The 24,419-nt window shown below is 43.0% G+C and overlaps 1 protein-coding gene across 1 annotated transcript; it reads left to right on the forward strand.

The window, feature by feature from the left end:
- Positions 1–640: 640 nt before the first annotated feature.
- POLR3GL (RNA polymerase III subunit GL) lies at positions 641–22,571 on the forward strand. The gene is made up of 8 exons (XM_032967432.2): positions 641–713; positions 4,691–4,886; positions 6,837–6,966; positions 8,482–8,550; positions 9,231–9,287; positions 13,177–13,268; positions 13,686–13,802; positions 21,683–22,571. The coding sequence occupies exons 2-8, from the start codon at positions 4,773–4,775 to the stop codon at positions 21,767–21,769; spliced, it is 666 nt and encodes a 221-aa protein (XP_032823323.2). The 5' UTR covers positions 641–713; positions 4,691–4,772; the 3' UTR covers positions 21,770–22,571.
- Positions 22,572–24,419: the final 1,848 nt, after the last annotated feature.

Raw genomic sequence — 24,419 nt, forward strand, 5'->3', positions numbered from 1 at the left:
ATACAAATATAAAAGTTTCGACTCCAACACAAGCAATCATCATCAGGTGTAAAAACCACAGCAATAAAATTTGAAAAAAGTGGCGTTTTTTTATAAGCCAGAATCCATCTTCTCGGTTGAAATTGTCTCTGTGTTTGTTTATGTGGATAGCTTCATGAACGAATCTCTCATGCTAGCCAGATGGCTTGCAAAGAACTGTGGTTTTCACACCTGATGATGATTGCTTGTATTGTAGTCGAAACGTCGTGAGAATTTTATTTTTTATGTTTTTATTATTTTATTGTTTCCCTTCTACGTGACTTTACCGAAAGAACCAAGAATATGATTTGAAGCATGTTTTATTTTGGGGGGGGGAGGGCAGAGCTTTGTGACGTCATATTTGAGTGGGGGTCTGACTTTTTGTGACGCCGCGTGACGAAGGGGGGGGGGTCAAAAATCGCGTGACGTCATTTATGGACGGCCCCTTAGCACCGTTGGCTACTTCTACGTGACTTTACCGAAAGAACCAAGAATATGAATCCATGCAGTCACGAAAGCTTTACATCAAAATTTACTTCAGGTGCTTTAGAGGCGGGGCGGGGGGCGGGGCGAGAGGCGGGGCGAGAGGCGAGGCGAGGCGGGGCGAGAGGCGGGGCGAGAGGCGGGGCGGGGCGTTGGCGTCCGGGTCAAAGGGGAGAGGCTGCAGCGGTGACGGCTCCACTTCGACTGCTGCGGTGCGCTCGCAACTCTCGTTACACGGGCCACCTCGTTATACAGACACGTGCTCTCACCACCTCGTTATACAGACACGTGCTCTCATCACCTCGTTATACAGACACGTGCTCTCACCACCTCGTTATACAGACACGTGCTCTCATCACCTCGTTATACAGACACGTGCTCTCACCACCTCGTTATACAGACACGTGCTCTCATCACCTCGTTATACAGACACGTGCTCTCACCACCTCGTTATACAGACACGTGCTCTCATCACCTCGTTATACAGACACGTGCTCTCGTCACCTCGTTATACAGACACGTGCTCTCACCACCTCGTTATACAGACACGTGCTCTCACCACCTCGTTATACAGACACGTGCTCTCGTCACCTCGTTATACAGCCACGTGCTCTCACCACCGCGTTATACAGACACGTGCTCTCGTCACCTCGTTATACAGCCACGTGCTCTCGTCACCTCGTTATACAGACACGTGCTCTCACCACCTCGTTATACAGACACGTGCTCTCACCACCTCGTTATACAGACACGTGCTCTCGTTACCTCGTTATACAGACACGTGCTCTCGTCACCTCGTTATACAGACACGTGCTCACCACCTCGTTATACAGACACGTGCTCTCATCACCTCGTTATACAGACACGTGCTCTCGTCACCTCGTTATACAGACACGTGCTCTCATCACCTCGTTATACAGACACGTGCTCTCGTCACCTCGTTATACAGACACGTGCTCTCGTCACCTCGTTATACAGACACGTGCTCTCATCACCTCGTTATACAGACACGTGCTCTCGTCACCTCGTTATACAGACACGTGCTCTCGTCACCTCGTTATACAGACACGTGCTCTCGTCATCTCGTTATACAGACACGTGCTTTCGTCACCTCGTTATACAGACACGTGCTCTCATCACCTCGTTATACAGACACGTGCTCTCGTCACCTCGTTATACAGACACGTGCTCTCGTCACCTCGTTATACAGACACGAGCTCTCATCACCTCGTTATACAGACACGTGCTCTCGTCACCTCGTTATACAGACACGTGCTCTCGTCACCTCGTTATACAGCCACGTGCTCTCACCACCTCGTTATACAGACACGTGCTCTCGTCACCTCGTTATACAGACACGTGCTCTCATCACCTCGTTATACAGACACGTGCTCTCATCACCTCGTTATACAGACACGTGCTCTCATCACCTCGTTATACAGACACGTGCTCTCATCACCTCGTTATACAGACACGTGCTCTCGTCACCTCGTTATACAGACACGTGCTCTCGTCACCTCGTTATACAGACACGTGCTCTCGTCACCTCGTTATACAGACACGTGCTCTCATCACCTCGTTATACAGACACGTGCTCTCGTCACCTCGTTATACAGACACGTGCTCTCGTCACCTCGTTATACAGACACGTGCTCTCGTCACCTCGTTATACAGACACGTGCTCTCGTCACCTCGTTATACAGCCACGTGCTCTCACCACCTCGTTATACAGACACGTGCTCTCGTCACCTCGTTATACAGACACGTGCTCTCATCACCTCGTTATACAGACACGTGCTCTCATCACCTCGTTATACAGACACGTGCTCTCATCACCTCGTTATACAGACACGTGCTCTCGTCACCTCGTTATACAGACACGTGCTCTCGTCACCTCGTTATACAGACACGTGCTCTCGTCACCTCGTTATACAGACACGTGCTCTCGTCACCTCGTTATACAGACACGTGCTCTCATCACCTCGTTATACAGACACGTGCTCTCGTCACCTCGTTATACAGACACGTGCTCTCATCACCTCGTTATACAGACACGTGCTCTCATCACCTCGTTATACAGACACGTGCTCTCATCACCTCGTTATACAGACACGTGCTCTCATCACCTCGTTATACAGACACGTGCTCTCGTCACCTCGTTATACAGACACGTGCTCTCGTCACCTCGTTATACAGACACGTGCTCTCATCACCTCGTTATACAGACACGTGCTCTCGTCACCTCGTTATACAGACACGTGCTCTCATCACCTCGTTATACAGACACGTGCTCTCATCACCTCGTTATACAGACACGCGCTCTCGCAGCACGCGTTCCACCGCGTAAGATAATCGCATTCATGTCAACACGTAGCTCGTCTCGTTAGACACGTGCTCGTATAACCCGTGCTGCCACCTCGTTAGGTCACGTGCTTCCATCAACACGTGACTCACCTCGTTATGCATGTGCCCTCACCTCGTTACCAAACACGTGCTCCCACCGCACTTCTGGAGTTTGCACCCAGAATGACGCGTGCATATCACCTCGTTAGAAGCGTGCAGCGGCACATTAAATACGCACTACAATGACAATAGTTTAAAGAGATTTGAAGCATGTTTTATTTTTGAGGGGGGGGGGGGGCAGAGCTTTGTGACGTCATAGTTGAGGGGGGTATGACTTTGTGACGCCGTGTGACGTAGGGGGGGGTGGGTCAAAAATCGCGTGACGTTATTTATGGACGGTCCCTTAGCTCTGTCCAACGTTCCGTCAGGTGAACCCGTGATACACGTGAACTCAAGACGTGACCTCCTTATGAACTCGGCCAATCGCCAGGTGGCCCCGCCACGTACAGGACACGCATACCGTATTATAAACAGGCGAAAGCACATAAGAGGCAAGAGTCACGTTAAATGTAATGTCACTAACTTCTTACACTAGGTGAACTCACAACCATGTCAGATAGCACGTCGCTACAAAACATGCCGGTTTAGTGTGGAAATGGGAGTTCAAAAGAACTCGCAAACAAGCACCTTGTGAAAGACCCACCGCAAAATATCGCAGGGTTTGATCTTCCACAAAGCACATGGTCCACCCTAAACCGCATCCACACAAACTATGGCATATTCGGATTTCTGATGGGCGTGTAAAATAAATAAAAAACTCTCCAGTGTGCGACTTTGGTCACCCAGAACAGACCATACAACAGTTAACGACACAATGTCTGATCCGCAAATACGAAGGAGACATCGCAGCGATACTACACTCCCACTGCTCCTGACGCGGTTGTTTCGCTTGCCCACCTGAATGTGAAATTGTAGCTGTTGCTCTGCGTCTACATCAGTGGCAATAGGAAAGAAAGTGCTCAAAGTTGGCCTAATGGGCCCTTGTTTTGGGGAGTGTGGCCCATTGCTCTTAAACAATGCCCCATAAGTTCTTAGACATCCACTTTACATCACCTCTGAGTAGCACGTTCGGCTACGAGTTGAAAATCCAAGAGACCAGAATAGCCTCATTTGTAAGAGTGACCTGGATAACCAAAATGACAAAGCAGTACAATAAAGGACAATGAATAAAATATACATCAGGGCAAAAACAAAATAGAAATCGACAATATCAACGGAAAATAATGTCTCGGAACAAAAGTTGACTGGGATAAATTCGTTTTACATTAGTGACGTAATGACTGCAGAGGCGACCGATTACTCTGATATAGTTTAATGTCCATGCACAGTGCTTCAAATTTGTCACTGGCCAGCGTGCTAATTGATAAGGCACTGTATATGTATTTGCTCATCTTTACCACACCCTCGTGGGTTTCCTGTAAAAGGCAGATATGCTGCCTACAGTATTTTAAAAACAATGAATTGGCTTCGTTGGAAATTACCGAGTAGGGTCAATATTTCGAATCTCAAAACAATAACATTTATTTTTAAGTAAACAAAAGTGTATATTCATGACTGCGGAATAAACATTCCATGAAAATCGAATTTTCCATTACGCTACGGCTTAAAATCAATCTCAAAACAGCCAACTAAAAGCACACGCTTGAAGTTAGCTACGAATGATAAGGTGGGGAGATATTTTTTTAGGGAATTCAATTCAAAGACCCTTCAGCAAAAAGAAAACACATCGCGAGTGGTTTTTTTTCTTTATGTGACACAAATCTTTGCAATCTGCTGTGCGTTTCAGGTGTGGGGTGGGCAGATGTAAGAGGCGAGAAGCCCCGGCGAACAGTGGCTCTCGCGTCGGGTGACTTGCCACATCACTCACAATGGCGGGGCGGGGAAGAGGACGGGGCCAGATGACCTTCAACATCGAGGCCATTGGATTCGCCAAAGGAGAAGCATTGCCTCCACCCACGCTGCAACCACCGCCGCTCTTCCCGGTGCGAGGGCCAGCGGCTCTTCGCTCTCACTTGCATCCCGTTGCTCTTTTACGCAGTTGTAGCACCTTGCAGCCTGGTACTCTTCAGCTGTCCAACGCTGAATGAATTCGGATGCGGAGTGCTTGAAACGCAGGACTGTTGTGTCATCATTGTCATGCAGAAAGTTCGGCGGATGCAATTTTGCGATCGTGGATTCCTCGCCTGAATCACAGGCGTTTAATGGGTTCAGTATTCAGTGATCTCAGCGCAGTTATTTAAAAAAAAACACTTAAAATAATATGTACATGATTTTCTGAGTTGAGTTGTACCAAAGTTCTGATGGTACATTAAATGGGAACAAATGGAGCAAATAATTGATAACACTTTTCTTCAATTACAAAGAGCATCATTGAGCATGCATTTACATATGGGGGTGCAATGGCAGAAACCCTTTCTGCAGTGCTCTATAAGTATGGCCTGTCTTGAGATTCGCAAATGAATGAAGTATGTATCGCAACAGACCTCACTGGGATATATTTGAGAAAACAGAAAAGGAAGCTATGGACATGAACAGTAGTGCCTTACGGAACACTCGTACACTGCGTCCAATGAAGCACACCGAAAACAAACGTTTAAGGCAAACGTTTATCCACGGAAAATATTTTACTTAATGTGTGCTCGCCTTGCTCCTATCCCCGTCGCTCTTCATCTTTCCACGAATGTAGCTGTCTTCTCTGTGTCACTGTCTCTCTTTCACCAGGTCTCTCCGTCTGCTTTTGCTTCTTTCTCCCGCTGTGTTTGTCTATGTCTGCCCGTTTCTATCTGTATATATTAGTGTTTCTCAGTGTATCTCTGTGTATCTCCTTGTATGTATTTATGAGTTTGTATATCCCCGTGCATGTATATGTTTTGAATTTTTGTTACTTTGTTTATCTGTGTGTATATATGTATACAACGAGCGGAGTGCCGGACGGCTAAAATGCAGCAAGTCGGCACAGTAGGGGACATAGCTGGTGCATCTGCCAGTCATCTCAGTCAACCTATGGCACCTGGTTCTGTCCTGTGACCTGTCAGCGAGCCTTCGACACTTCACGTGGCTTCAAAGTGCACCTGGCCTGGCACAGGCGCCGTGGTGACGTCACCGCCACTTAGTGGGGATTGGCGGCTGTTGTATGTTTTGCCTCCATATTCTGATTTTGTCCTGTTTCTATAACGGGGTGATCTTTCTCTGGACTTGTCAAAGCATCCATTTATTTATCTGCGTGTGTTTCACTGTCTCCACAGATTTTATTTGTCTCTATGTATTAACTTTTATGTGACAGACATGTCTATCTTACTAGTTCACTGTTCATATGGTGTCCTCCATGTCGCTATCTTATTGGGTCTATAGCTCTGCATTTCCTTGTTAAATATTTTGACTCCTCAGTATTTACTTACAACCCCTTTGTCAAATGTTTTAAAGGCGAGAAAAACATTTAAGTAAAAAAACATTTGAATTGACAGCTTTGTTATTTATTGATAAGTAAGTCATGTACAAAATGACACGCTTATTCTCTTTTTCAGTTTGTAATTACTTTTGTGAAAAGTTTACATGAATTTGTAGCCCAATGAAATGATGCACTAACCACATTTATGTCTCCCCCTTTTACGTAGTTTCGTATATACGTTATCACTTTATTAATACCGCTATTGCTTCAACCCCAATCTTACGTCGCTCACAGCATCCATCCTTTCTCGTATCTATTGCCTCAGACTTCGCCTCCTCCTACCTTGTACACGCACTACGCAATTTTTTTTTACCGCATTGTAGAGTCCGTCCAATATATAATTTAAGTACAGTATTTTGGTGATTTCGGAATTTTTTTTATGCAGAATCGATATTCGTCGTCGCACCTTTCAGAAATGCATCCCCGACGTAAACCGGCCTTTCACTCTTATCACTCCGTGAGCCGCTGTCTCTGTTGCTGGCAGCCTCTGGAGTACCGTCCGCTGCCGCTACTCACGGGGGAGGAGACCGACTACTTGCTCGCGCTCAAACAGGAGCTGCGCGGCGCCATGAAGAACCTGCCCTACTTCATCAAGCCCGCCGAGCGCAAAAAAGGCAAGAGTCGCGCTCGCCCGACCCCATGGCGGTCATTCGGTAGAATCACCGCTGCTCTTTTGAAATGTCGCAACAAGCAACATGCATAAGCTCATCCCCTGCAGATGTTTACACAGAGAGGTTCTGCGGTATACAAGGTGTTAAAGCATATTAATTGGTTCTCATTATTCGGGTCATGAGCCCAGGTGGAATTACTGCAATAGTTTGATGGAATAAGGCAAATTCGATTTGACCATTGCATACATCATTAGGGAAGATTTGCGAATCTATAATAATGTTTACCACAGTGTTCCATCTGTTTTGCAATATGAATCTTGTGTTGCTAAATGCATAAAGAGCAACGTAAAAGTGTTGAGGGAGGGCCCACAATATGCTATATGTGTATATTTTAAAGTTGCTGAGTCTTGTTGAGAGGTGTTGACATTATTGAGATGGTTAAAGAAAAAAAAAACCTTTCTATTAAATGTTATGTGACAGCTGAATTAGGCCTGATCTTCAGGGTTGGCCAATTACAGCTACCACCCACAGCATAGAGCTGTAAGGGGTGAGAGGACACAGAGAAACAGCCACAAAGAAACGAGATGGACACCTCTTTCATTGGTGAACCTGAGGGGTGCAAACGTATTTGTTTACCCAGGTGGCCACAAGTATGTTAAGTTCGGCCCTCAGCAAGACATCATGCTAGTTAGCGTAGTTTTTAAATAAGATGGTTAACTTTTTGATTTAAAGCTTTCTTGACTGCACGGATTCATATTATTGGTTCTTTCGATAATGTCACGTAGAAGGGAAACAATAAAATAATACAAATATAAGATCATGTTTCCCTTCTACGTGACTTTACCGAAAGAACCAAGAATAAGATAGTTAACATTGGTTTGATATTTTGATTTAAATCTTTCGTGACTGCAGTGATTCGTATTCTTGGTTCTTTCGGTAAAGTCACGTGACTTTACTGAAAGAACCAAGAATATATTGGTTTGATAGTTGGAATACCATAGTTGTCTGGCAATGTTCAACATTACCTGGGAATTATATACCCTTTTGCAAAGTTGGTTCTGAAGAACTCCCGGTGATGGGAGTAGACTTTTGTGGACCTTTTTCAAGTCACACATTTTAAGAATTACTGCTTTGATTCAGAAATAAAATATCTTTATCATGAAAAAAGCATGAGTCTATCTCTTAAGAGTAATTTATGTGGTTGCGTTTAAACTGGCAATTAAAACCCTCAAAAGTGCATTGTCTCTGCAAATAATTGACTGTGCAATTATGTCTCCAAGATCATGAGCAAGAGCATTCAGTTTCTCATAGACCTGCTATGCTTGAGTTGGACCAAAAACCTTCCAATAGACAAATGTGCTTTGCATGCAAGCTCTGGGCAGCTGGAAAGTTACCTTATAAACACATTTCACAATTCACATTTGTTTAGATGCTTCCAAGTTCCATAAAAAAATGGTTTATTTTGTTTACATTATGTTAATGAAAATGTGTTTTTACCTCTTTATTGCGATTCTGCAGATATTGAGCGGTATTCTGACAAGTACCAAAGTAAAGGTCCTGCAGATAACGCCATAGACTGGGCCCCAGGTGATGTCCCCTGCATGCCTTTTGCATTACCTCGCCATGACATAGTGGGGCTTCGCTGCTGCTTGTAACCTACCTTCACGATCTTATCTTGTGCAGTATTGTAATGACCATCAGAATCTTGATTTGTCCTGGAGAAATCCTATGAGCTATGAAGCTCTTTTTCGCAGATGTGTAGGGTGACATCTGTGAAAAAGAGCTTGAATGCCTGTGTCACAACAAATGTCCACATTTAGTTGAACATCTTATTCATTTATCTAAAAAAAACATGTTTTCCACGACTTTTAGAAAACTACGTAAAATTAGTAAAAAATACAAACAGTAGTGTCACGGTCTATTCACTGCTTGATCAGTCCACGTTGCAGCCATCTCGGATGGTCTTGCATTGCCATAAATCATCTCACTCTTGTACATGAAATAATGTCATCGCTGCAGTGGTCATCCATCGTAGAGACGGCGTGTCCTGCACCGTGAACCCAGCGACCTGAGTTTGATTCCTGGCCCTGGCTAACATCAGTTGTGAGTGATGGCTATGCGTGTGATATTTTGAATTTACTGAATTCTCACATAAACCATTCACTCCCTGTGCATGTCTCTCACCCTCTAGCACCTCGGTGCTTATCCTCTATGTCAGTGACTGATTTTCAACCCTCTGTTTAAAAGTGAACGTTGATTTCTGTCAGACTGGAGACTGTTGCCCAGAGAGCTGAGGATCCAAGTCCGGAAGGCGACCAAAGCCAGTGAGTCTCCAACTTTTATTAATGTTGTAGCGACTCTATGCTCTAAGACGGTGGTTCTCAACTAGAGGGACACGGACTCCTTGGGGGTACGTGGCAATGTCCCAGAGGGTACGTGAAGTGATTTATAAATATTCATATATGAGAGTCATTGGTGAATAATTGTGTATGACTCTGCCAACATAAAATAACCAGGATGAAATTAAAATCTATATGGTAACCTAGAATGATCTAACAGACCTTTCTAAACTCATTCATCATAAACAACGTGGTTTCCAAGAGAAACCAGCGAGCGCGAACAAATGACGTCATACATGCATAGTGTCCGTTGAATTTTTATATTTGCTACCAGTTACTAGCTAGTGAGGACATCTCCCAAAATTGATAATTTGTTAAAATATTGATGTTCGTTACTCATGCATCTGTTTCTCAGAACCGTGTTGGTCAGACAAGGGGGTACTCAGTTGAAACAAAATTCAACAAGGGGTACAGTAGCCAAAAAAGATTGAGAACCACTGGCCTAAGAGATGACAGTATAATTTCTACCTCTGGGCTTCTTATCTGTGACTTGTGTAGTGTAAAAGGTTCAGTTGGACCCGCATTTTATTGTGATCTGCAGATTGGCCGTCTGCTATCGATAAATTAAAGGTTAAGAGGAAGTCGTCAGACATATTTGAGAACAAGATGTCCTAATTGGCAACTTATTGTTTACTTGCCTGATGAGATTAAATAATCCATGCTTGCTTACTTGATCTGATTTGCAGCGATCGACAAATACGATAATGCGGGTGATGTTAAGATTTGTTACACGCAGATTCATGTCCGATATATGTGTTCCAAACTACAGAGATATCTGTATTTTGGTGGGCCAAATTGGTTTAATGCTCAATTTAATTTAGTTATCAGTAATTTCACAAATGTAACACCATCATCTGACAGCAAAATAGTTGTGATAATGTGTGTGTGCATTGCACGATTTATGGTGAGTTAGAATTATGATACTTGAGAATACAACATTTGTAATATTTTCATGAATAACATTTTTTGTCTACATTTTCCCATGAATAATGGAGCAAGGGGTAAGGCCAAGTGCAGGCCCATCGCAATCACTGGTCATGATTCGTCATGATATGCAGTCTTGAGCACGACTGCTGTAATAGTCATGCATGGCTTGATGTTAAGTATAATAATGGAAATGATGATTGCAATGGTTATCCTATGATGATGATGATTGTGATCATTTTCATCTGCCATGATCTGTCCGCTGCTGGATCGGTCTACGTTGTAGCCATCCCTCACGGACTTGCATTGCCATAAATCATCGTGCTCTTGCACATTAACTAATCCCATCGCTCCATCGCTGCACTGGTCGTCCATCGTAGAGACGGCGTGTCCTGCACTGTGAATCCGGCTACCTGAGTTCTGATTCCCGTCCCCGGCTAACATCGGTCATGAGTGATGGCTGAACTCTTTCTGCGCCTCCCCCCTTTATCAGCCTGTACTGGCCAACGTGATGTAGTATGGGCATTTGACCCCCACCACTAACACTTTTGTGTCAGTGGTGGGGGGAGGGGCATTCAATCAGCAGTGGATTAACAAGAGGATATGGTTATTATTTCTCTAATATTTAACATAAATAAAATAAAACGCAGTGTGGCTGTTCAATCCTTACAAGTGATTTAAAAAATGTCTATCCGTCATTGATTAAGGCCTTTATTTGTGAGAGCTTGATTAACTGCTTTAGTTTTGATAGTCTACAAATGCCAGGCATAATGATATCTGGTATTCATTTGGCTTGTGTGAACTCAAAGTATGTTGCCAATGGTAGAAAGCACTTTTATAACATCAGCTTACTCACATGGTGAGTTGGCTTCTAAATTATCCATGTTTTGGCTGTCAATGATTTTTTTAAACAGTTTATAAATGTATGATATTAGGCTAATGTGTCTGTAACGATTTAACTCAGCCTTGTTTTTATTCATCAGTCAAAATAATGAAAGATATTACTTTATTTCTGTTTAAATATTTAATCAATAGGCCTGCTAATTTTGATCTAACAGCCTGGCACGCTTTTTTGATGATGTCCAGAGTTATTCCATCTTGTCTGGGAGCTTTCATTATTTTATTTTAAATGTGAAATCTGAAGCTTCACTAACATGACTCTCATCATATTCCAGGGGTATGTACATAAATATAATAATTCATATATCCCAGAATAAAAAAATAGATTATTATTATTTTGAGTATGATTATGGCAGTGGACGTGTAGACAATTTAACTAACTCCATACTCCAAATCCTCTATTCAAATCCTAATTGTGCATTAAAGTTGACCATCTGTAACCACATCGATAGTTATCTAATGCAGTACATCGTCCATGGAGTCCCGCTGAGTATCAACGCCTCTTCAGTAGGATCCTGTTTTGGAATATTTTTTTTTCCCAGTTTCTAAATGGGTGTTTCTGCATGTGGCAGGACACATCCCTTGCCCGTATATAAGGAACATTCAGGCAGTCTATCACAAGCCTACGTTGTGTGCTGGCTCGTACAGGAAACACCACACTTCCCCGGCAGGTGGTGTGGTTGCATCACCTCGTTGTCAGCTAATCTCATCTCTGAGCAGCTGTTTTTTTTGGGGGTTTGCATGACAGCCACCACCGTCACGCTCGGAGATACGAACGTATGTACTGTTGCCTGTTCGGACCGAGAGTTGTAAATTCAACCGCCGCACAATAGATGGCGGTAGTGTCATCTACATCTGCAGAACGTGAAGAACCACGTGGCATCTACATCTACAGGAGACTATACAACTTTTAAAGCCATTCCCCGTGTTTAGTGCTCGTGCCGTACAACATGTTCGGAATAGACAGGAGTAAAATTCGGTCTTACGAATAAATCGACTGACGAACAGAACTGGAACATAACTTGTTCGTAAGTAGAGGAGTCTTTGGAAAAGGCAAAGGTGCAGCCCTACGTGGCACTGCTGACGGAAGGGCCTCCAATGGAGGGACCCCGAATTGTTTTCTTGAGTAGATAATTTTTACCACGTACAGTATACAGGCAGACCTCGCTTAGCGCTCAAGATGCGTTGCTAGAGACGTGAACGCGAATCAAATCGACCCTAAATGGGCCCATTGTATATATATAGGGATGCGTTCCCGACAGCGGTATTTCTTTCGTATGAGCAACTTATGAGGGCTTCATTGGGGAGTATCGGTGTAATTGTGCTAATAATGGTAAATATATCATAAGTTAAAAATTCAATTTATTATAACATCGGTAAGTATTATGTACTGTACTCACAAGTGCATTCTACAAGGCATCAGTGGAGGAGCTGTTGCACGGAAAAATCCAGCTCGTTCTTAGAGAAGAGCTCCAGGACCTCCGTGATATTAGCGACGCCCTCAGTCTAAATTTTTTGTAATGAGGTTTCTTTGAAGTGGAGCCTGAGACTCTGAGCTGGTCTCGTGAGTTCTCATCTGGCTAAACAAATCGATTTTGAAAAAATCTAAGCAGGACTGCGAACCGTGATAATTAAATCGCAGGCGGTGGGGTCTGGATGCCTCAGCTGTACATCGCTCTCAATTGGCAAGCGCTGTTTAGATTTTTTTCAGTAAATTTTTTTAAACATTTTTCTCAAGGACAAATAGCGCTATGACACATCAGCGTTCTACGGGGTCGCGCTTAGCGAGCTCTCCCTGTAGCTGTTTTTTATTGGGAAACTGCTTGGTTAAAAACATAATCTTACAGTACATATAAAGCACTGCTGCCAAATGTTTATGCAATCCTCATGAAACATGCATTTGCACCTTTAACATCTAGATGTTTACATTAATGTATACAACATTGTTGTTGCAGGATGCATGTCAATGTGTTTTCTCTTATTTCCTCAGAAAAAGCTGTGGTTAAAACACAAGTGCCAAAACCTGAGAAGTCTAAGAAAGCATCAGAATCAGAAAATTTGGAAATGTTAAAGAATCTGGAGGTAAGTAGATCATCCACACCCACAGCTATTCCTGTACTAGTTGAATATGGCTGCTCATTTAAATCAGGAAGTTGTATTTTTAAGTGGTTAAAAGTCTGCCCAGGTGATTAAGCGGTAGAACGGGCTGCTCACAATTGGAAGGTTGAAAGTTCAAATCTTGATTGGGGGTTGATTTAACCCCTCACAACATCACAACCCCCCCCCCCCCCCGGGTTTGATGAAATTAATACCACTTTATGGGAAAATGATACATTAGTTCTGTGGATAGACTTGGCGCCACCATATGAATCACTTCTACTTAAGCACGCCACTAAAAAACGCCAAGTACACAGCTTATTAGGTAAAAATGGTTCCGATTTGCATTAATGTCTACTGTGTAAGGACTCGTGCACCCAACACTTCTTGCTGCTTCCCCAGACCTTGGAGCAGAAGGAGCAGCAGGCTCCGTCAGATGAGGACGGGGCTGAGGAAGAAGAGAAGGAAGAAGGGGAGGAGGCCGAAGAGGAGGTCCTCGACGAAGAAGAGTTTGAAGAGGTGAGCATCAGCTGTGGCATTACCTGGCACATTATCGCTCAGATTCACTTGGTTCAAGCGACTTTTTATGTTGTTTGGCTCACACCATCAAACACTTTCAAATAATTTGTCCTCCAAACCCTGCATATAATTCCCATCTTCGATGTAATATGGTCTGTCTCGCCATGTCAATTTTATTAAATGTAAACTTTTCATATGATTTTTCCCAATGTAAATATTTTTGTAAATTTGCTCGATTATAATAAACCCACTCCAATCCACACTCATGAGAGGGCTTCTGTGTAGAGGCTTTGCGGATAAGCCGAGTCATCCTTGGGACTCTCTCGATGATCTGCCAGCGAGTTATATTTGCGAGTCGTCCTTAGGTCGCTCCTTGTCAACACCACACACTCTGTCAGGTGTGGTGACCCAAAAAAGCAGGGTGATCATAGAGGTGTCATCCATTGTTGGAAAATTATAATTATCAGCTTGAATATGGTATCGTACGAGTTTTAGTTGTCCAAGCGTTTACACGTCCGCGATGGTTGGCAGCACGCATTGTACTGATCTTGGAGAAAGTCCCAGGCATGCGATTACATCTAGTGAGCAATTGTTTCCAATGCTTTCTGTTATGTGTTGTTGAAGATCACTCGTTCTTTTCAGGTAAAAAAAGCTTAAGTTTAGAAGTACTCCGTTTGCAACGTTTCAGCCACGCAGTTCAAAACCTATCTAATTCTACGGTGAAAACCCAGGGAGACACGTCAGCTCATAAACCTAGCTTCCCTTGTACCCCATCGATGTTAGGAAATGCAATGCATTGTGGGAGCCACTGAAGCTCGACCATGAACTGGCAAGTCGTACATTGCTGCTTTAATTCTAGCTGGGTGCTGGGAATTGAGAGAGAGAGAGCGTCTGAACTTCAATTTATCCGAAATGATTGGTTCCACTGCCATACCCTGCAGTGGGTATTCAGGTGATATTGAAACAAGACCAAGCACCTGCGTTCTTTTTTTCTGTAGCGGCTTACCTTCAATGAATGAGCGTTGCACACAACGAGACAGCACAAGAACAGGTCGGACGTGTTGGTGCGACTGGGGGCTGCTACGGGGAGTGGCTCTGCGTGGGTGCAGCGCTGCTGTGAAGCCCTGAGGATAGGGGGAGGGGGGTTTATTTATTTATTTTCATTCAACACGAGCCCGGTACAGAGCACAAACCGGGACAAAGGGAGGGGGGCACAGAAAGACCGCGGACTGAAGCCCCGAACTCGGTGCTCCCGGATTTAGGGGAGGGGAGGAAATTGGGCGCTCACCTGCCCCCATCCAGGTGGGCACCACGAGCGGGAGTGTAGGTTTTTATATGGGGTGGGGGGGGATATAAAGGAAGAGGTACAAAATAAAGGGGTAGAAGGGACGGGGAGGGTAGGTGGGGAAGTAAACAGTGTATTTGATAAAGTATCTAGCTTGTCTGTTGCAAGCAAGAGTGGTGTATGTATTGTATTATGGGATTCATTCGATGTTACACCTGACTTACACCATACTGATGTCGTGTGGTTGAGGTGGCAAACAGAGGAAATGCTGTTTGTAGCATTTTCATAACATTACTGTGAGCCATAGTGGGAGTAAAATACAAAATGCCTCCTTGCCGTCAAATTAAATGCTGCGCCAAGTCTTCCTTTATGTGGGCAAATGCCAATATGAATCATGGTCTCGTGGAATGGTTTAAAACTCGTAAGGTGGATCGGTGCGCTGTCTTAGATCCAAACATGTTCAGCATTTTTAAAGCTTTTACTAAACATAATCACACCTGGAAATGTTCTATTGCTATGGCCACTGATAATGAACAACAAACCACTCAGAGACCTGTGAGTTGTAAGGTGGTTTATCCAATTATATTCTGCAGAGGGAAGTATTTCGTCGCTTTTGTTTTCAACAGACAGTGTTGACTTTCCTTAATGCGGTATCTGGGGCAATTTAACCCAAGCATAGCTGAAGTCTAATTTGACTATGACCAAATCACATACACATGCTCACCTTCCCATCGGATCTCAGAAGCTAAGCAGCGTTTAGCCTGGGTCGTAGTTGGATGGGATACTACCTGCGGATACCAGGTGTTGTAATCTTGAGATGGCGGTACAGTGGTTGATCCATGAATGTGTTTGCGGAGCTGCCTTGAGTGTTATCACTTGTACACATGGATTTCCACCAGATAGTCCGATTTTCTCCCACATGCCAAACACTCATACATTAAGAATTGGCAAAACACCTTAGTTGAGGTTGATACCTCGCTACTGGATGAATGACAGTGTATGTTCTGGTGGTTATAGACCTTGTTTGAGCATATGTGGGTTGTGAGGGGTCAGATACCAGTCACCACGGATGTTAGCTGTGGCCAGAAATCCGTCTCAGATGGTTGAGTTGATAGTATAGTACCCTAACCACTGTGACGCAAGCTCTCCCCTATATGGCTAAATAAATGTCAGTATTATTAATGCGGTATTATTAATACAGTATTATTATTTATTAAAGGTCTATTGTTAGATCTCCCTGCACAGTAGTAGCATTGGGTACGTTTCTTAAATCATCGCAGCAGATCATCAGCGGGTTGTGTGTGGTGGGGTAAAGTGAATGGTACAGCCATTTCTTGTAAGATTTCTGGCTCACGTGGAAGAGTAGGCCAAAATAATCTCTTAGAGGGTCTATCCAGAGGCTCTGTTTCAGAGGCCATTCTGCCCGCCGCAGCGGTGCGGGCAAACAATTGCGGAGCGGCACCTCTGGCATTAAAATTGATCACTCCCCGTAACGCATGCAATAAGTAAATGCAAACATCACCTGGTGTGACCGAGCGAGAAAATGCATGCAGTCACAGTCACCCTCAGCGAGAATCAATGCTCCCATTGTATGTCACTGAAGATCCGAGCACGGTGAGTTTGAACTACAATGTGGCCCCAACTGATTTTCGCACCAGCCAGACAATATAGTCGCGTAATTAATAACTGCATAAACATGTGACTGAGTGGCGTAAAATCTAATTTTCAGTTTTTAAAAAGTGGTTTTAGGGGCGTCAAGCTATTTTCGTGTAGCTATTAACTTCGTGATTGTATTCCGGTTATAAACATTATTACTGTTGCTTTCATCAATAAAATTCCACGCAAGGTCCAAGGTACATTTGATCTACATTGTAGTATGTAAACAGAGTCTATTTACTTGCTAACCCTTTACTTTGCTCCCATATAGGTTTAAAACGTCTTCGTTAGGTTAGGCTTGAGCTGTAGACTTTTTCTGTTGGACAGTAGACATAGGCACTGTGACGGAGCACTCCACTCACAGGAGGTTGCAGGGCCAAATCGGGGTCTGTTATTGAGTCAACACTTTATAATTTTCATATTCCAGTAAGTTTCTGGGTTGCGGAAGGACCCGACTTATGGAAATCCAACTTTACGGAAATGCTCCCATAAATCATGTAAAAAAAAATCAGTATGCGGATTTTTTTTTCCTTTACGTAAGCGCAAATAGTGCAGCGTGGTGAGGTTTCGGATGAATACTGTGGAGCGAGGCATAAACCGCGCCCTGATGTCTCGCTTCACCAAAACGCCACCTTAACCCAGCCCGAGTTGCACGAGGTTTAAGGTAAATGGAATTTTTTTGTAGCATTAAGCAATTGTTTTTTTTCTATACTTAGAACTATCTTTTTTTGCCCATGTTCATATGGCTATTTTTCTTATTTTTTAATTTATTTCATTAGTTATTTACTGTATGTACTTTATTTGACACAATTACACTTCGATTGCTTATGGCCTCAGCCGAGAGCGATCGGAGAATTTTAAGCCTTTCTTAATGCACGGTAAACGAACATTCGGAAGTTACTGCTTTCTCTTAACAATCACACTATGTAACACGATTTTTGTTCCTGGGTAGTTAAGTGTTACTTTCTAATTGCTTATGCCTCAAAAGTATAGAAAATGGCTATTCCCCACAAACTTTGCTTTTGCGAGCAAACCACGTTTTCTCATTGAAAAAAGGTACATTTCAAAATATCACTGTACTGGTCACAAAAGCAAAGTTTGTGGGGAATAAAAAGCCATTTTATGTACTTTTGGATTTCCCACTCACTTAGGCACAATCTCTAGCCCCCACCCTCTTGTCCCCCCCCCCCTCTCGGCTATATGTACAGGAAGTCCTCTACTTACGATGGAGATGTGTTACGATGACCCCATCGTAAGTCAAAAATATCGTAAGTCGAAGATGGCCTAAGCCTACCCACGAGTCTTAAAGAATGGTGATAATTTAGCAAAACAGAGCAATTTACAGTACCGTACTGTATGAACTATATACTGTATGTATTTATTAATTACAATACTGTATTGCACAGTAAAATGTAAAGTAAAAAAAAGGTTAATTCTTAGCCTACCTATATACATCCCGGCAGCGTCCCAACGCACAGTATCATACCTTGTACGCTGCTGCGTTTGCCTGCCGCGCGAAATTAAAACATTTTAAATCTTGTCGTATCGCTATCGCCATCGTAAGATCGAAATATCGTAAGTCGGACCATCGTAACTCGGGGACTATCTGTATATAAGGACTTGTTTCAGCAGCGTGTTTCTCTCTCCCACCTGAGGACGAGTGCTTGTGTGGCGATCGAAACGTCGTGATCTATTGTTATTTTTTCTACCTACGTGACTTTACCGAAAGTACCAAAGAGTATATGTTTTTTTGTTATGCAGTGTTATTATTAAAATGTTTCGTGGAATTATTTAACAATCGAATGCAGTATATGTTCAATACGTTTAATAATGGGTAGTGTTAGGGTAGATATTCGATCAAATGAAAGAATAATAGGAAGTGCAGAGTGTATGTACAGAAATACGATGCATGTAGCAATAGACGACAGGACTGAGAGACAGCGAACCAGTCATCGGGTAGGGGAGGCACAACAGTTTCTGGCTATGGGATTTTATCTTGATTTTGGGGGGAAATTGTTTCGTTTCCAACATGCAGAAAATTTTGTTTTCGGATCGTTCTCGGGAACCTAACCCTTCCGTAACTCGGGGACTGGCTATAGATACAATGAGTGCCACCCATGGAATGATACATAGTTGGATAATAAAAAAAAGCGTGACTAAATGTCATGAAGTGTACAAAAATGCATTTGATTATAAGTTAACATAGATTTTAACTAATAATAAATACAAATAATACTTAGCATAGATAAATGGCTGAAGATTTTGCTGATCGAGGTCTCTTGGGGTGAGAAGTTGGTGGAGTTATGCAGACGAAGGGACAGAATCACCTGCCACTTCATCTGATGATGAAGCTGGCTTCCTCGAGTGGCTTGATTGCAGAACGTTTAAAAAAGTCTGTCCAAAAACAGCTGTCTTTGTACCCAGTGAATGCCATTTAATATTCGTGGTGGTGGTATTGCTTAATCGGCCTCTTCCTCAGCTCGTTGTTCCAGCTGCCTCAGATCCTCATTTGACCGGTCCCTCACCATGGGACTTAAGAAACTCCACCACGTCAGACTCTTAAAGGAAATATATTCCATAATTTATCAGCAACATACGATAAGACCAAGACATTCGCGAGGGTTAGGTTCTTGAAAATCTGCACTAAAGTAGAATTCGCGAATGTAGATACTGTGTTTATATAGGGAAAAGGGGGTTCGGTTCCTGTGTTCGACTGATGAGGGAGCAAATGAAAATGTTTCATAACATTCATCTTGCAATAAATACATGCTCTATGAGCATTTTATGCTAATTCCTTTGTCAAAGAGTTTTGTTTCCTCCCACACAGCTTAAAGGACGCGACCTGGCTTGACTTTCTTCATTTGAACGCTGTCCTCGTGACAGTACCTTCACCTGATGAAGGCCACTTGTGTTGTGGCCGAAACGTCGTGATTTTTGTTTTATTTTATTTCTTACCTACGTGACTTTACCGAATAGAACCAAAGAGTATGGATCCTTGCAGTCACGGAAGCTTCAAATCTAGAATTAGTGCATTTCAGTTAAGCCAAACCCTATAAAGCCAGGGAGAACCAGTTGTGATACACATCTGAATTTCCACTCTAGCCTTCCTTACCCTGTGCTGTAAACAGACCCGCATTCTCCTGGGATCACAATGTCATTGCGTTTGACAGGACATTAATCCAAGCCCCTTTTTGGTTCGCACTGTTTTCAAAAGCAAGGATTTTTGCAAAGATATATGCCAAACGTCTTCTGAATGTACATAGCTTTACATTCAGAAGAAAACTCAGGACCGGTTTTGGCATAAACTGTCTCTTCAGCAGTCAGGTTTGCTTGAACTGCCAATCTTACAGGAAGGACCCTGTATATAAGATATGGGTTCTAGTTCGCTGCACAATTGTATAATACCTAACATAAAATAATAATTGGCGTCAATATGGGGCTTACACTTGCCTGATTGATCTATTTTGTTTTCTATTTAATCTATTTAGTAAATAATATAACAATGCTAATGATTAATTTCCAAGAAGAGTTGACACGTCTGTGTTTAATGGTGTCCTGCTGCTGTCTAAAAAAAAGAATGCCACAACCTTGGGTGTTTTAAGCTTGCGGCTATCACAGGCTTGTGTGCAGAACATGTGCAAGTATGGTGATGTCATCAGAACATTAAAACCATTATGGGACTCGTGTTGAATACACCACTTTTACCTTTGTGGTACATAGGCTCATCCGTATCACTTGAGATGAACTCCTTCTATGTAGGAAACCTTTCGCTTTTAACCCCTCGGTCACAAGAAGCAATAGTTTGATTTCATGTCATGTCTTATCTCATCCTCTCCATCTAAACCTCAACGAAGCTTTTGCATATGGTGCGACTTTATTTATGATTGAGGGAACGGGACAATAGTTCAGGGAATGTGTGGGTAGGATTTTTTCCCTCGGATTGTCTCAAACATTCTTGAAGCATCTCTTAACTCGTTTGATGTCCCTTTGGCAATCCTGGTAAACATACATGCCGCATCGCTTAGCAGCAATCATGTTGATATTGTTACAACCAACTGGTAACAAGGACGCTGTAACAACAATCATTACATATTCTTGGTTCTTTCGGTAAAGTCACGTAGAAGGGAAATAATAAAATAATAAAAAATCAAACAATACAATTCTCACGACGTTTCGATTGCTTGTGTTGCAATCGAAACGTCGTGAGAATTTTTTTGTTTTATATTTTTATTATTTTATTATTTCCCTTCTACGCGACTTTACCGAAAGAAACCAAGAATATGAATCCCTGCAGTCACGAAAGCCTTTGAATCGAAAAGCAATCATTACAATTCACATCCAGCCAAGCTGGGAGCATGGCTCCCAGCTTGGCTGCACAAAGTTACAGGCTGGAGCTTTGTGCACAGTCAACGACGTGAACTACGGTTATCCTCGCAGCCGCTTTACCTGGTCATCGAACAACGATGGTCACTGCTTCGGCCGCTTTCAGATGCGCTTCTGGGATGCCCTTCCTTCCAATGTTAGTAAGACACTGGAGCTATGCACTTTTTTAATCACCTAGATTTGAAACGAAAATTTGTTTTTTTTTAGAACTACTTTTTGCGTGTAGTTTGTTGTCCTTCGCCCGCACCTCCGATTAGCACGGTTGGCTACGTACGGTGCGAAAGAAGTTCAGTATACGTACATATCGCATGAAGAACCACAGCGAACACTCCTTTGCGATGTCACTGAGCAGAACTTGCCTTCTGGACCTTGTCTCATGTAGAATACAGGTTGAATAAGTAGGGCTACTTGGACCAGGTAAAAATTATGATGAAGCAATGTCAACTATTTACTGCATGGTTATCCAGTCAAAGGGTTACTGACGATATGCTGAAGCAAAGTTATTCTGTCATGCAAACAAGCATCCTTTACTAATCTCTTCGTTTGGTGTGTGCAGGAAACGGATTACGTGATGTCGTACTTTGAAAATGGAGAGGATTTCGGCGGTGACAGTGATGATCACATGGACGAGGCGGTGTACTAGCTTGTCGCGATAAACGGATTTCCACTGCAGCACTCTTCAAATCTACGGGTTACAGCTCACTCGTAACACTGAAGCACCGAGTGATCCACACGTAGTTGCAGAGACCAGACCACGAAGGGCTCAATTCACATGTTGCTTATTGTTCCTTTTCATGCTCTTGATGAAAACGTGCTGCCACGGTTGTGGGATGTTAACTGCCTCACCTGGTATACAGGAGGTCGTGGGTTCGATCCCGACCCTGATGCCTGTGTATGTGGAGTTTGCATGTTCTCCTCGTGGTCGTGTGGCTTTTTCTCCGGGTCCTCCGGTTCTCCCCTGCACATTTATAAACATGCGTTTCAGAGTATTTGGTTGCTATAAATCTCGACATGATAATAAGCCACTTCGTTGAGCTTTCATTTGTGGCCAGGTCGCTAATAGTTTAAAATTAACAATTGGGTAAAACTCTTTGGCCTTTTTTTGATCAAGTTGTGAATTTAGCCCTGAGTGTGCACAGGCCCACTAAGATTCAGAACACAGTTAAGAGCAGCATATATTTGTAGAACATAATACACTGCAGTGCAGTCCATCTGAACACACATGGATGCAAGTAACACTGTGCAATATAGTACAACAGTCCACTGTGTAACACAGGTATACTAAATCGTGAACCACTACGATGTAGCTCAACAAGACACGGAAGTGTACATGTGTAACCTTAATTATGCATCTCCCACCATGCTGTTTATCACAATTTCACTTGGGTTTATTTTAAAACCTGGAAATATTTTTCAATTTTGTTTAATAAACGTGTTTGTTTAAATACTGTCAACATTTCAGTTATTTGCATTGAAGACAATGTACATTTAAAAACAGCAATGATACAGCAAGTGTGGGTATATGAAGCACTGAATGTACTTTAATGTCCTCATCACCAGGAACCAGTTGAGCTAATCTTTACACTCGTCATACCTGCAGGTCATTTGCATGATGCGTCTGCTCTTTGACAACAGAGGAAGTCGATTTCAGCACTCAGATCAGGCCACATGAACCTTGCTGTAAAAGGCTGCAAACGTGAACTTGAACATTTTAGCTGTGGCTGGCATCCACTTCCTTCAGCCCTCCTCTCAGTGCAGATGTCAGATGGGTGAGGTTTAGAACGCTGGCCCATGCAGGTGATTTGGAAATGCTGTTAATATGGTACAGGCTTCCCAGAAAAGCTAACAGGGAAGGTAGTTCCAGATAATATGTTTTATTTAGTGAATGCTTTTACACGTGACTGTCATACATTTTGAACTCCAGACATGCACCAATTGGGTCGAGGCTCAAAAGAAAGCCATCCCTTGGTGTGGACCAATCAGTTTCAAGGACAATGCATATATTATCATAGTATGTTTTTTGTTTGCATTTTGACTGCAAGTATTGTGGTTGATGCAGACATTAATCCTCGTAAAAAGGTTTTAGTTTTGTTGCCAGATAAAAGGGGAAAAATCCTATTATATTTTGGTACTGGCAAAGGAGGTCTAATGACGAAGCTATTACTTAGCAAATACATTTTCCTTGAATAGCCATACCGCGTTACACAAAACTATTTGTTTAACGTCGATCATCTGACTCCGCACCACGAAAACGGGCCTATGTTTGAGAAGGGAAATGCAACATTTTACATTTTTCTAAATTTCTTGCTTTAAGTTTTCATAAATGTTACGCCGTTAATAATTCCAACATGTTTTTTTGGACCCGTTTTTATGTGAACACATTATTGGTAGTTTTTTTCGTCCAAACATAAAAGCACTGCCCTATAATGTGTGTGTCGTGTTACCGTACGCATGAGTCAATATATTGCGTGTGCTCAAACATATCTCGAAGGGTCAGAGTATGAATGAGTATGCAAGCGCAGCGACTCCGAAACATCCTTCGATTTGGCTAAACTATCACGGTAATCCATAATTCCGACAAGAAACATTCTCAATCACAAAACATTCTTAAAACCAAGGATCGCCCGAATATAATACACACACAAAATACAATTATATAGCTTACTTAGACATCTATATTCCTGTTATCATTTTAAACGTAAGGAAGAACTCCAATAATATCTAGAAATGTTGGTTGATAACCAAGCACAGTGCTTCACGACGGGGTATTTGAACCTCACTGTCGGCAAGCTCAGACATCTCCGTGCCGTTCAGTGGCCGATCCAGCCCCCACCTCTCACCCCTCACTCCCCCACCCTTCGCCTCCCCATTGATCGCGGCTGATGTCAGCATCTATCCCCAGCCCTCTAGGTCGCGCATGTTGTAGCTGGACGTGACAGTATTTGCTCATGCTACTGCTGGTGGAAGGACCTCCGCTAGACAGCTCTAGAGAGCCACACTCGTCGAAAATACTTGGCTGACTCTTCCATGTCTTTGGAAGAGGCGTGAGTATCCACACTTTACCCTACCACACGCGACCTGCCCAATGCACTGTGGTGTAGCCATGTATACTGCTGGGTGAACAGAGGGACGGGGAGGTTAGTTCAAGGCACTTTCCTATCATGGGAGATGGAATTGAACTGGCGACCACTTTATTTGCAAGTCCAGCATACTAAACCATTACACGGCGGCGATAGCAGAAGCATCGATGGCACGAATGAAGTAAATAAGTAAATGGCCAAACTATCCAGAAA

This window comes from Petromyzon marinus, chromosome 1 (assembly GCF_048934315.1).
Source record: "Petromyzon marinus isolate PM22_M1 ecotype Great Lakes invasive population chromosome 1, UKy_Petmar_22M1.pri1.0, whole genome shotgun sequence".
NCBI classification, from domain to species: Eukaryota; Metazoa; Chordata; class Hyperoartia; order Petromyzontiformes; family Petromyzontidae; genus Petromyzon; species Petromyzon marinus.

What these genes read in the sequence shown, in the direction of transcription:
- POLR3GL (XM_032967432.2), top strand. Translation starts at nt 4,773, where the DNA reads ATGGCGGGGCGGGGAAGAGGACGGGGCCAGATGACCTTCAACATCGAG. An exon ending in GCCCGCCGAGCGCAAAAAAG is followed by an intron (nt 6,967 to 8,481) that starts GCAAGAGTCGCG and finishes GCGATTCTGCAG; the next exon opens with ATATTGAGCGGTATTCTGAC. An exon ending in ACGAAGAAGAGTTTGAAGAG is followed by an intron (nt 13,803 to 21,682) that starts GTGAGCATCAGC and finishes TGGTGTGTGCAG; the next exon opens with GAAACGGATTACGTGATGTC.